Source organism: Hylaeus volcanicus, chromosome 4 (genome assembly GCF_026283585.1).
Source record: "Hylaeus volcanicus isolate JK05 chromosome 4, UHH_iyHylVolc1.0_haploid, whole genome shotgun sequence".
NCBI classification, from domain to species: Eukaryota; Metazoa; Arthropoda; class Insecta; order Hymenoptera; family Colletidae; genus Hylaeus; species Hylaeus volcanicus.
Window position 1 is genome coordinate 3903514 of NC_071979.1, and position 13875 is coordinate 3917388.

The 13875-nt window shown below is 36.4% G+C and overlaps 1 protein-coding gene across 2 annotated transcripts in view; it reads right to left on the bottom strand.

Annotated features, from left to right (window-relative positions):
• LOC128875942 (vesicular acetylcholine transporter) overlaps positions 1–13875 on the bottom strand; it is a 128134-nt gene that overhangs the window by 50749 nt on the left and 63510 nt on the right. For both annotated transcript variants that reach the window (XM_054121983.1, XM_054121982.1), the window contains exon 4: positions 3600–3791. In XM_054121983.1, the coding sequence (XP_053977958.1) occupies positions 3600–3743 (144 nt within the window). In that variant the 5' untranslated portion in view covers positions 3744–3791. The remainder of the gene's footprint in view (positions 1–3599; positions 3792–13875) is intronic.

Genomic DNA, 13875 nt, shown 5'->3' on the forward strand with positions numbered 1-13875 from the left:
TTCGCACATTTGTCATTTGGACCTAACTGCTGGACTCGTATCGTTCAGTGAAATGTGAAGAAAAATACATTGCCATACTTGATAGAGCATTGAAATAATATAGAAACGCCAGAGAAAAAATGTGCAACTTTGTGTGCGTTTAGCACCCGTTCTGTTTTGCATCCAATGAATCTGTTGATTAATTCAAGCACGATTACTTCATTTCAATAAAAATGAATTCATCATAGCTTATTATGATAATTGCATTGCTACTCGAAAAAAAATCACAAATGGTGTATTGAAATTAATGAGCGGTCGTGTAAAATCGCCACTGGTTCTCCGACTATAAACTTGAATGTGTGAGAGGGTTTCAGGATGGTTGTAGATTAACACAAATCTCTACTAAAAATGATTTTATTTCGATACGATCGACTTCCACAAAATCCACCGAGCGACTCACTGGTGTGATCGACACACTGTATAATGCAGCGAATTATTGTAAAATGCTCAGTATTCCATCGAAATAGAGCATAATCCTGCTAACGACATAATATTTCAACATTATACGTCAGAATAGTGAAAGCTACAGAATACTTTTACTTCAAACAGCGTTGCACAGTGTCTCGTGCCATAATTCAGGAAGATCTGCGACTGCTCGTCAACGGTTATCGACTCTGTTAAACAAAAAAGAGCGACAATGGTCGCGTGCCGTCAAAAGAACGCTGATCGGTGAATTCTTACGAAGCAAAGTGTTAATCGAAAACACTTCTGCCCGATCCGTTCGCGATCGGCGAGTGACAATGCTCGCGTGCCGCCAAAAAAATACCGGCCAGCTAATTCTTACAAATGTAAGAAAAAGAAACGAAAACGCCGAATACCAAAAACAAGATATCGCTGCAAGTAGAATGAAATTCAACATACCAGGAAATCTCCAAGCAGCACTGAATGATGAACACGTGGCACCCGATATAATTAGTTTCATAGAATATTTAAATCTAAGTAATAACCAGACTGCGGATCTTTATGCGTTTATAGGAAATTCGAATGTGCAAGAACCTACAAAATGAAAACAATATGCAAAAAATATAAAAAAGATTGAAAGTAAAGTTCATGTTATAATATTTGCAGAATAAAATAAATTCCTATATAGGTTCAATTTTTGTAGGTACGTTCGCGAAGAATTTATTTTGCATAAAGATCCGCAGTCTAGTAGTAACACATGAATGCACACCAACTGTAAATATCTCAAATGTATCCTAGTGTCAAAGTTGTATAACTGAAAGGTGGTCGCTAATAACCTGTGATGTAACCTTAAACAAATTAAATATAAAAAAAAACACACACGCAAGATATCGCTGCGCGCCGCAGAGATTCTTTATTCTTTCCAATCGACGAATGGTGCGCTTTCCTTTCCTCAACCCTTTTGTCATCCCCTCTGTCGTTCTTGTCGCAATATTTGCATTGTTCCGGTGTATATTCGAGCGCGGGAGGCTCGTCTCGTTCCCGTACCACCGAAGCGTTGCGAGACGAGTCGGTGCGCGAGCCCTCGTAAATCCATTTATTTATTTATTTATGTGCCACGGGAGCTCGGACCGGATGGCCGTGGGGACGCGGGGGCTTATGGCGGGGTATGCATCGAACCGGGGATTCCCGCGGGACCGAGCGAAACGGGATGGGGAGATCGCAAAAGTCACGGAGCCCGCGCGTAGGCTGATGCCACGAGAAGTAAATTCTACGAACGGCAACGTGGCCTGAAACGAAAACGCTGTTGTGCCACTTAGACGGAAAAAGTACGTCCCCTTTTCGCCATTTGTCTATTATCGCTGCCAGCTGGATTCCCGTTTCCGTAATTCGTACCTGATTCCTTTTGCGCCTTTACGCCGTGAATATTTAATTCTTTTCGTTCATTTGGACGAGATCTCTTGCTACTGAAACGCAATTCGGTCGATTTTATGGACGAGTCGGTCCGTTTTCGATAGGTAATAATGCTGACGAGTTTTCTTACGTTTTAAATGCATCGCACTGTGTTTACTGTACGGTATAATAATTAATAAATGTCGTGCTCTTGGTAGATCGATTGCCCACTGAGCGATCTTAAAAGTAGAGGTTTATCCAGCGTAGAACAGTGTAACACGATGTAATACAACATGGTACAATATAATGTATTTAGCTTTATACAAGCAGTATACAACATATCATAACATAACACAGCATACACTACACACAACATATAATACACTATAACACAACATGGCACAGATTGATTCCGCATAGAATACGACACAATACGGTATAATACAGTACAACATCTGTTGGAATATTTTGGACAAAAATTAATCGACGCTTGATATGCTGGACGCGTGAAAGGATGTTTATACATAAACAATTCTCTGAACAAATGAACACATGCGTTAACGAATGGTTACATTGTTGGACGACTAATCTTGGTCTAGTCCCTGTGACTAGACTTTTCATCCAGTCAGTTCTTTACTACTGAAACATTTATTTAATTACCCATTTCCAATAACATCCGTTATGCGAACTAATTTAGAGCAATTTCCCAGTAGATCTTAGCTAGGTATCTTAGACCTTAGGTAGTTTCCCATATATTTTTAACTAACTAGTGGTAGTTAAAATAAATAAATTAAAATAAATAAGTAAATAAGTTAAAATAAATTATTTTAGCTACCACAGCTATATTACAAATATATAGGAAAGTAAATTACCTAAGGTCTAAGGTAGCTAGCTAAGATCTACTGAGTTCTACCACATGATTCCCCCATTTGTTAAAGTAATGCAATCAACGAAGAACTGCATTCTACGCGAAATAAGAACTCTGACAGACGATTTTCCGCGGTATTTGAAAGACTTTAAAGATATTGAAATATTCAGCTCCAAGGATACTGTATTATTGAAACAGAATATTCCCGCGTGGCGGAGTGAAAAAGGAACGAAAATGGTGTTGTACCGACTAGTCAGGAACTTTTCTTCCCCGTTATCATTTTCGACTGCTCAGCCTTCGCATTTTCGCTCTGCCCAACCTTTTACGTTCTGAATCTTTAATGAAACAGTTTGCATAAACTCCGCCACGTTTCTAGCCGTTTCGAAACGTCAAAATTCAGGTCGTTTCCCATTACGACTATGGAATCCGATAAAAAGTAAATTGTCGCATAAATAGGATAATTAACATTACGTTTTTACTAACCACTTAACGACTATGCTTGAGATAACTAGGCTAACGTAGTCACTGAATAATCACGTGAAACCATACTTACAATTAGCAATAACAAATAACAAAAATTAAGATAAAGGATAGAATAAAAATACGACAATAGAAATGTTTAAATATACTTTTGGAGCTGTCTTTTCGTAAAAAAAAGGAAACTGCATTTTGTTTATACACTGCGTAATACAATTTTCTCAACAAAATTATTCATCAAAATTTGTTATCTGTTTAAACTTTGCAATTTCTGTGTGAAACAATCTCTCACCAAATAACATCAAATAACGAAGATATTTGAGTGATCAGAGTTTGTGAGACACACTGTACAGACGATAAGTGATAGCTGCAATTCGATTGGTTGATTATCGAAAAAGTGTAAAAAATCGGTATGACTCACCCAATTAGTGACGTTCTGGCTACGTTCTACGAGACGTTGTTGAAGCTTCGGCCCAGGCCCAGAAAGAAAAGCTCTCACCAAGCTCCTGGTCTTCTCTAAATGATTCGGGGCGATTACTTCAACCTGGGCCAAGTACTTCTGCATAGTTAATTCCAAATCCGGCACTGGAAGACTCGGTAGGGCTTCTTCCTTCTGGAAAACGAAACGAAGGAAATGGATGATTATGGGAAGAAGAATCGATCGTTATGCTAATTCGAGGAACAGGAAACCGAGCGAAACGGGCGATCAATTTATCCGCTCGAAATGCTCCGCAGTTGACTTGCAACGTTGTTTAAAGGTTAATCGCTATTGGGCTGACATTTGCTAATAAAGGTCGATCAATTCCGTGTAATAAACGAATGTGGATCTTGGTGACACGTTTGAAATATTTAAACAAACTGATGCTGAAAATCGTTGTATTCTATGTATATGCTAAACACCAAATTAAGGCATTCGACTAATAAATTATCATCCAATTATACTAAACTCGATCCCTACCGTCACTCCCTTGGGAATAGGAGTGGAATAAGATAAAAAACTTAAATGAGAACACCCACTTTTTATTGCAGATTTGGTTATGGCATTCTGGTTGACGCTGTAATCGACATAAATCAAAATGAGTCAAACATCTTTGATAATTGAGAAAACAGAAAATTGGGGATATCTCGAAGAAGGCACATCAGATTAGAAAAATGAAAAATTAGACGTATTTGATATATTTAAAAATGCTATTCAATAGTACCATAATTGACCCCCACCTCCAATTCCTGTGGGTGGGAGTGGGAATTATTTCAAAATCTTCGATGGGAAACCTTTCTTTTATACCAAATCCTGGTTCTCCATTGATTTGATATTATTGGTGTCATCTCTTTCACAGAAGTCAGACGAAAAACAGTTTAGAAGACAAAAAAATACATAATAAATTTTTTTTCTACACATTAATACACATTTAATAAAATATCCAACTTGAATTTGTCACTGCTTTGAATTAATTTTTAAAACAAAATTCACGAGATTAGATTATTTTGCATATCAGATTAGAAAAATGAAAAATTAGACGTATTTGATATTTTTAAAAATGCTATTCAATAGCACCATAATTACGGTGCTGTAATAATGGTAATTCTTTCAAAATCTTCGATGGGAAACCTTTCTTTTATAGCAAATCTTGGTTCTCCATCAATTTCATATTATTTGTATAATTTCTTTCACAGAAGTCGCTGCAATCGAAAGCTGTTGAGAACGCAAAATCTAGAAGAAAAACACATAAAAAATTTCTTTTCTACACATTAATACGCATTTAACATTTCATCTACCGGAATATTTAGAAACAGTCTTGAATTCAAAAAAGAATTTTCAACAGTAGCATATGCCAATCTAGGCTGACAATAATTTCTCCATACTGTCACTAGGTACATCGAAAGCAAAATATGTTTCCAAACACTGAACACCGTAAGTAGACAGCCATCAACACAGTAAATAAATTCGAATACCTAAATACTACGATTAAAAAGCCTAAAAATAGGCTCCCGGTAAATAAAGTGTTAATAAAATTACTCTACTTGAATTTGTCGCTGCATTTAATTAATCTTTCAAAAAAATTCTCGAAATTAGCTTATTTTTCGAGGTACCTGGAGCGGCCTTAGCCCTTAACCCTTAAATGGACAATGTTGTTTTTAAACAACATACTAAACATCACAGATAAAATTGATGAATGCGCAATGTAGTTTATAAACAACACTCACATTATTGCAAAAAAAAGTATAGTAAATTCATGTCTAGATTTTTTTACTTATTTTTCCTAGACAGTAATACATGTCTATTACACAAATATATTTTTTTAAAACGTGAAACAAAAATCGTCCATTTAAGGGTTAATATAACCAACAATTCAAAACACGAGCCGTCCTTGTCGCGACTGGGCTCAATCTACCACAACCTAATGATAAAAATAGCGAAGAGGTCACGTCCACGTCATAAAACCGATGCGTTAAGATTCCATCCGAATCCTTAACGAGGTTCACGCATGGAGGATCAAACGCAGTCGGGGGCCTGAGTACGCGAGCGAAAGGAAAAATCGATGGTGTCCTCGACGCGAAGTTTAACAAGAGTGACAAGCATACGCAGAACATCCTAACGCGGGATTCGATGGCCTTTACGATGTCACGGCGATTGTAAAATAAAGAATCAATTGAGAAACGAAGCGTGTCTATATGGGAGTAAGAGCCCTTAAGGTCCGCACGGTTGGTTGATCAGAATCCCCTTTCGCAGGTCTAACAAGACCAACTCGGCGAACCCGAACACGCCTTTCGACCCTTCCTTCTTCGTTGCGAATGTTTCCGGCGAGCGAAACGGAGAGGGTACAAGGGATGAGGAGAGTGATTGGTAATGGTCCCTGGTCTCTTTTCGCTACGCTTGTTCGCGTATTTAGATTCATTAACAGCGCCGTCCTGTATTACGATAGAGTCGTGTCCAAGGTCGATAAACAACACTGCGAAATCAACACGGGTCGCTTGACTCGTGACCAACAACGAGGAAGCAGGATACTTAGATTTATGTGACGACGTTACGCCGAGTGGCGCGCTTTCTACGCGTTCCTCTTACTGCCGATGCACGGATAATCGCGGTACACGTAATTGACCCGCTCATTGTGAAAGTGGTAGGAGACTTTTGAGAAATTATGCTTCTGGAAGCGATGCTTCGAATACACGCAATTTTACTACTTTTCTTTTTGTAACATTTCACTGAGATTGAGAAATTGTTCAATTTCCGAACAATTGTACGAAATATAAACAAAGAAGTAACAGATTCTTCATTGAAATTCGATAAAAAATTGTACGTATCAACTATTAGGTTGTCCCGAAAGTTTCTTTCGTTTTATTAATAATTAATATATATATACAATATTTTATGTTTTATGTTACATTACTGAATTGTGTACGATTCATTTCGCTCCATTACTGTTACAGTAACGATACACTATTTCAAGAATGTTTCGTCAAAATTCGAAAAAGAAATCTATAGAATTGCTAGAGTTATAGTATTGAGTGGAGAACAATGTCAAGCGTATGAAATGACTTTAACTTTAACACTTTTTAACCTAGTTGACAACTTGCTGAGAAATCTATGCATTCGATCTCTTTATTTTAGGCTAAATTTTTAAGTATTCTCTTAAATTATTCCACATTTCGCGAAGAGTATAAACATATCTAAGTAAGTAAATGTTTTTGTTACGTTGTCATTTCAACAGACAACTTAAATAAACATACTTAAAAACATACTTTTTTCAAAATATTGCACCGGTGTAAAATAATCGCTAACAATGTCACATTCCTAAAAACAAATGGTGCAAAGTTTTTTCTGGACGAATTTAGGTGATATTTATAATTGAATAAAACATTTATAACTTCTACAATGAAATCTAAATTCTGTTGTACATTTAAATCGTCTTTCTGTTTATTTTAGAATTACTACGACCCCAACATTAAATATTGCATACATTCGGTGAAGTCATATGATACAAGAACTACAATGTAAATTAAAGAGAAAGATAAATAGATCAACGTAACTAATTTCAGATGCCATGAGGTAAATAGTGAAGCAAAACGAAAAGGCACTGTGAAACATAATTGCCAAAGGCTTAAAGATTCATTGAAATGTATTTAGGTTTTGAAATTTGAACATTCATTTTTTGCTCCAATATACAACATTCATAAGCTCGCCTCACTGTGCCGAATTGCTATTTATGTTTCTCTCCATGGGGCGGCGCGGTGGTACACGTCATCTGATAGACACGCGAGCGTGAGCCACCGGTGGCGCACGCCGGCGTGAACGTGTTAAAAAAAAATGATTTCTATTCCTTTACGACTTCCCGGTTTAATATAAATTAATCGAGGTTTCGAAGTGTGGAACTTGAACACCCTCGACTGTTCACGTAAAGCTGACGCAGGATGAAACATGAGTCGTTTATTTGTTGCGAGAGGTGTTCGAAATACAGAAGAATTGGGAAACCGATACATAGGCTATTCGATGCACGAAACGAATCCAGAGAATGCTCGTAACGAGTTCGATTATCCCGGTTGCCGTGAGTCAGTTTAGTCCCGAAGGCAGCCCCCTTTGTGCTGTAGAGCAGCCCGTTCGTTTCGTACGAGTTTCCACGTAACGGGTGTCTAGATTCCCAGGAGGTTTTCTACCCCCTTTTCAAGGCTCATTGCTATGCACCGCTCGAAACTCTGCTAACGACCTTTGCACGCCGGGACCCCGAACTTCCACCCGACGTTTCGATCCAAAACAGCTTATCAAGCTACGCGATTGCGTGGATTTGAAATATTCGATCCTGGAACCTGGATTTCTTTCGATTTAGCCCTATCACGCGGAACTTAGGAGCTTATTCCGAAAACGATCCGAATCCCCTTCTTTAAAAAAGGTGCGCGACGCGCGTCACGCGATTCTCCGTCGTACTTCTACGCATCATTTTAGTACTTTTAGTTATTCATTTACTTTACGATCAGACTGAAATGTATTTACTAAATTAATATTTCACTCCTAGCGGTCAACATGGTTTTTCTTTGGTGTTCTCGGCTATTTAAACTACAGCAAACTCTCTATAAAAATTCATGGCACTAGTTTTAGGTGTCTACTAGAAGATTCGAAACGTTTTTTGAAAAAAAAAAAGAAAGAAAAACTTTTTTAAAAGTTTCGTATCATACATTCGCAGCAAGGTCGTTAAAAAGTAAATTTTTTGTTCAAAACTTCGTAACTTTTGATAGAAAAGTATTTTTTTTTTTAAATTCTGACGACAAAATAAAGTTGAAACTCTATATTTTTAAGGAAAATTAATATGCCTCACATGTCTTGAAGCTAGGTGCTTAATTTTTTTTTAATGAAAATGTATTTTTTTTTAGGCATAGAAAAATGAGATTTTTTGGTATAATAATTGAACAAATTTATTATAAAAATTTGGAAAGGATATAAGAAATGTAATATTCTTGTTAATTTTCGCAGAACTGTATTTCTAGAATTAATGGCGCTACGGAGCTCTAGCACATCTCAAATCCTAGCAAATTGTATCTACTTTAAAAAAAGTAACAGTGACTTTTATCGTCGGGATACTCCTTTGGTGACTTTTTTGCGAAAAATTGAAAAATGTGCGAAAATTTGGATTTATACTATCTGGGTGATCTCTAGCAACATATCAAAAAAGGAAGCTTACAGTATTTTTTGCAATGTTTGGTGTCTAAAATGACTGGTCTAAAAAAGAATTTGCAATCGAATATATATTATTAAAAGGAAGTTAAAAAAAACAATGAAATGTCGAGCTATGTTTGCTTGTATAATTTCATTTTCAATAACACTTTGTAACGTACGGTTGGAAATATGTAGACATGTAAAATCATAGAACTTCAAATTCGACGATGACTAACTGATTTGACTCAGTTGTAATATAATGTTTATAAAAAAAATTGCATACCTTTTAATAAGTTTCTTGTGCAAAAATTCCCCTATTCATTTTCGTATTTCAATTAAACCGTTTCGACCGCAAAATTGATACAAGCACACTCGTTGCTATACGGACACGTTCATTACGTAATTACTTAATTACAGGTGAAAAAAGAAATGGCGCCCGACGGTTATTAGCACGATTGTGTAAACGCTACGAAGGATACAATATGCTGTAAATCCATGTGAAGCGAGGACGGCTTCGATCAAACACCCTCGTTCGTCCGTTTCGATAATAATCAATCGGATGCGCCTTCCATTCGAACGCACTGAATTCGAAATAATTAACCCTTTACGCACGACGATATTTTCAGTTAGGGAGAGCTGCCATTTCCATTCGATTTCGCGAATGTTTAACGAACTTCCATCAGGTAACATTGAATGCATAGAGCGGCTGGTATACACGATTTTCAAATTCACATTCGTTGGAATTCGTCTGAGTTTAGATTGAGTAATAGCATTTCACTTTGCACATATTATTTCTTGTAAGAATGTTTATCTTGTTCGTATAATATCGCAGGCTTTATGCCTTACTGACGTTAAATGGATAAATAAATCAAATAAATTATTCGAAATGTTTGAAATCGGAAGCCACTGAAAATGTTGAAGTACTTCGTTGATTTATGGAACAAAGTCACGTTTAAAGCAGAGTTTCTTGAACAAACCATGCCGCCAAGTTCACGGATCAATAGAACAACGTTATTAGGGAAATTGAATATTAAAAAAGTTATAAAGCTATAAATCAAGTAGCCTATACTTTCCATCGGAACATGAAGAGTAACTAAATAAAATTTCATTTGGTTTAAACGAAAATATGTAAAGTTGTAGGGTGGTTTTTTAAAAATAAATATTAAACAGTTACCTTTTAGAGTTATTTATTAATATAAAATGTACGATCTGTCTGTTTGATATCTTTCTACAATTCGTACTATTGTTGTCCAATTCAGATGATATTGATGGATCGAAATGTTAAGTTGCATTTCCTTCTTTGTAACTCAAATTTTCTGCATTCAGTAGGTGGTCAATTGTAATTTTCTTATCACAGGTGTCGCAGTTGGGAGGGTCCATTTTCTTTAATAAATGAAACTAATTAATTTTGTTTCACTATTCTAGCTGGAACCTGGTTTGAGTTATGATTCCAACCGCAATACCATTTATTTTACAGACGCTCCAATAAATCGTCTGCCAAGCCGCCATTTTTGTAAAAATGAAAAAGATAAAAAAACCTTTTCTAGTTGAATACTTATACAATACATTAACGTACTTCGATGCAAATGAAATCTTGTTATGGCTTCAATAAAAATTCTTAAAGAAGCTTGGCAATTCATGTAAGCAAAGTGGTGTAACCCTTTAATCAATTTTAGTATAAACTGTATCTCATTAGGATGTTTTCGTAAGTGGAAATGCGACACTTATAACGTTACTTCGATTCGACAGTTTGACAAAAATATTACCTCCTCACTGCATATAGAGTTACATACACTAAAGCTTAATGAATTCGTCTTGAAAAGTACTATCGAATTGTATAGAAAAAAAAGTATATATATGGAGTTCCGTTTGAAAAACGAAACTTGACCATCATATCTCGTTAAATAACAAAGTTATTTAGAGCTCTGCATCACTTAGACTGGGACACCCTGTATAATAGAGATTCTCAATTAGTTAAAAACACCTACTTGTATCCATCAGTCTTTCAAAGTTGTTTTTGTCTACAATGGAAGGCCAGAGATAAAAACTTTATTTTTCATTCGTCCCTGCACCGTTTCTGATTGTACCTACTATGATGGTTGGGGCAGCATGAGTCGTTAGTTACGCTCGAAAGGACCATGCCGGACGATAGAGTCGCGCGATACAACAACTAGTAGATTCACCGACGAGGATTTCATGTACTTCCTCTAGGCGGAAATTTTACGTACGCTCAATTTCCTCGCACTTCCCCTCGCTCGGCTCTACTGTGGACCAGCGCCGGATAATATGTACCTTCCATCACGAGTGGCACCTTGCGATCCCTCGCCAGAACTCCCCATGGACCGCTATTCTATGCAAACAGGCCAGGGAGCCGGAATGCAAAGGAAACTCGACAGCGGGAGATCGAGGTATTCGAACGAGGCACAGAAATGGGAGAATAGAACGGAATTCGCGATGCAAACGACAGGGGAAGCCAAATATTTAAATGTTTCAATAGGATTGATAAATAAAGAAATTTCGGAAGTGACGAAGACGTTACTTTACTGGAAAACGAAACTGAGGCTCATAAAGAGGCAAGAATAATTTTTTAAGAAGTTCTAAACTGATTACATAAGTTTAATTCGACGTTTCGATCTGATTATTGATTCTTAGACTCCGGATCTTTATGCAAAATACAATGTTCGCGAACGTGCCTACAAAAATTGAACCTAAATAGGAATTTATTTTATTCTGTAAATATTATAACGTGAACATTATTTCAATCTTTTTTATATTCTTGCATATTGTTTGCATTTTGTAGGTTCTTGCACATTGAAATTTTCTATAAATGTATAAAGGGACGCTGTCTATTGATCTTCTTCGTGTACATGTTTGTAGAAATCTAGGTTGTATCCATCGTTTTAGGTAGAATGATCTTAAAATTCAATGTATTCGTGAAATCTTTAAACATTCTTCAGGTGATCGTTACCTATCGTGAATCGTCAATTATCAAGTATCCATCGTCATAGATCAATTGTTATTATACATTAACACTAAACCTACCACGACCTGTCAAATGGACCATTTTCGTATTTTTGTATGCAGTTCTTACATGCTATATATGAATTATACAGGGTGAAAATATTGATTGTACGCGCAAGTGTTTCAAATGAAAGTTGTTTAATACCGAAGAGGGCATCATATGGTGGAACTTTTATTTTTTCCGGTGGACAGTCTAAGGTGAGGTGAAGATCAACTTTCTTTGTTCAAACGGAATGACACATTTTTTTATCCACCATCAAATAGTGCATTTTAAGACGAATTTAACAACCTATGACTCAAGGTCATTCAAGGTCAAACTTGCAGATAAATGAACAAGAGGATTCTATGTATAATGCATTTATATCTAGTTAAATGAAAAACATGCTATCGCATTAATTCAAATAGAGAACTAATATTTAAAAAATAGCAAGAGTACTCCATAAATTTATAAAGTAGTAGATTAAGAAATTGACAAGAGGATCCTATGTATAACTAATTTATATCTGGTTAAATGAAAAACATGCTATCGCATTAATTCAAATAGAGAACTAATATTTAAAAAATAGCAAGAGTACTCCATAAATTTATAAAGTAGTAGATTAAGCATCTAAAAACACCATAAGATCGGTGTACGAATATTTTCTACACCCACTGTAGCTGATCTTGATAGATCTACCTTATCGGTTGGATATTTGCAGAGAAATCTGCGTGGAATAAAATGTCGAAACAGGAAGAAGGGGTGAGGGAAATAATTATAAATAAAAAAGGAACGAACAGAACCGAAACAAGGGGCAAAAGAAAGAAGTACGAGAAGGGGCGATGAGGATGGTGGGTAGAATAGTGGATATAAAGGAAGCCTAAGGGGGTTGTTCCTGGTCTAACAGCGGTAAGAGGAGGGGGGCCTGGGTGTTACTAATTGGAGGGGTGCCGAGGGGGAAACCTTGTTATCTCTTAATTGCTACGACCCTCCGCACTGTTTTGCATCGATAAGAAGAACCAACCACTCCTAGTGGACTTTTGTTTCATCTGGTTTGCCTGTACCTGACGATCGACGGGAATTGCTTGTTGTTTTGACATTGCGGTCACCCTTTTTTTCTATCGCTCTATCATCTCCTTTCATTTGATGTGCAACAAAATGAGATTTGCATACCGTGTCTCTCGTAGCAACTCACTCGATACAAATTGTTCCTTCCTCGATTTAATATCTAGACCCCCAATGTTCAGCTGCTTCTGCTTTCATAATTTTCATTCGCTTTGCATCGATAACCATTGAATCGATTCTACTATCGATACTACAGCACCGATATTATTTACTGCTGAGCCATTGCATTGAAAAATATATTATCCAATTTCATCGTTGAATTGCGTAGATACTTCATGCGCGGAAGATTTCCAACAATAGCGTTTAGCATACTACACAGAGTTAATGATTTAATTTCTCATAGCATCAATTTATTCGGTCATGTGGCAGTTAAACATTACTCTGTTAAAGTACCCTTTGTGTTTAGGTATACATGTACGTGATAACCACTGAAAATTACTTGCACTGGTGTTTCACATCGAACATTGACAGATACATTTGTAACATAAATTCATGATTCTAGGTACTGAGCACTTATTAATTATTCTAACGATTTCGACTTCATTGCACGATTCGAAAGATATCCTTGATATCCATGATAAACTGTAGAATAATCCACTGGAAATTTTATTTAAGGGTTAAATTAATTAAGTTAAAGGTTGGATTAAGATCATCAGGTTCTGATCTTCTATACGTTACTTTTCATTTCTAGCACTCAATACTGAGTTTTCCAACGTGTTCAATATTCGTATAAAAAAAACCACGTTATCATCTCCAAGAAAAGTTGCTGGAAATCAATGACTGAAATGCTATTGAAAGTATTTATATCAGGTAGCTGACCTTCTGTACGTTACTTTTCATTTCTAGCACTCGATACTGAGTTTTCCAACGTGTTCAATATTCGTATAAAAAAAACCACGTTATCATCTCCAAGAAAAGTTGCTGGAA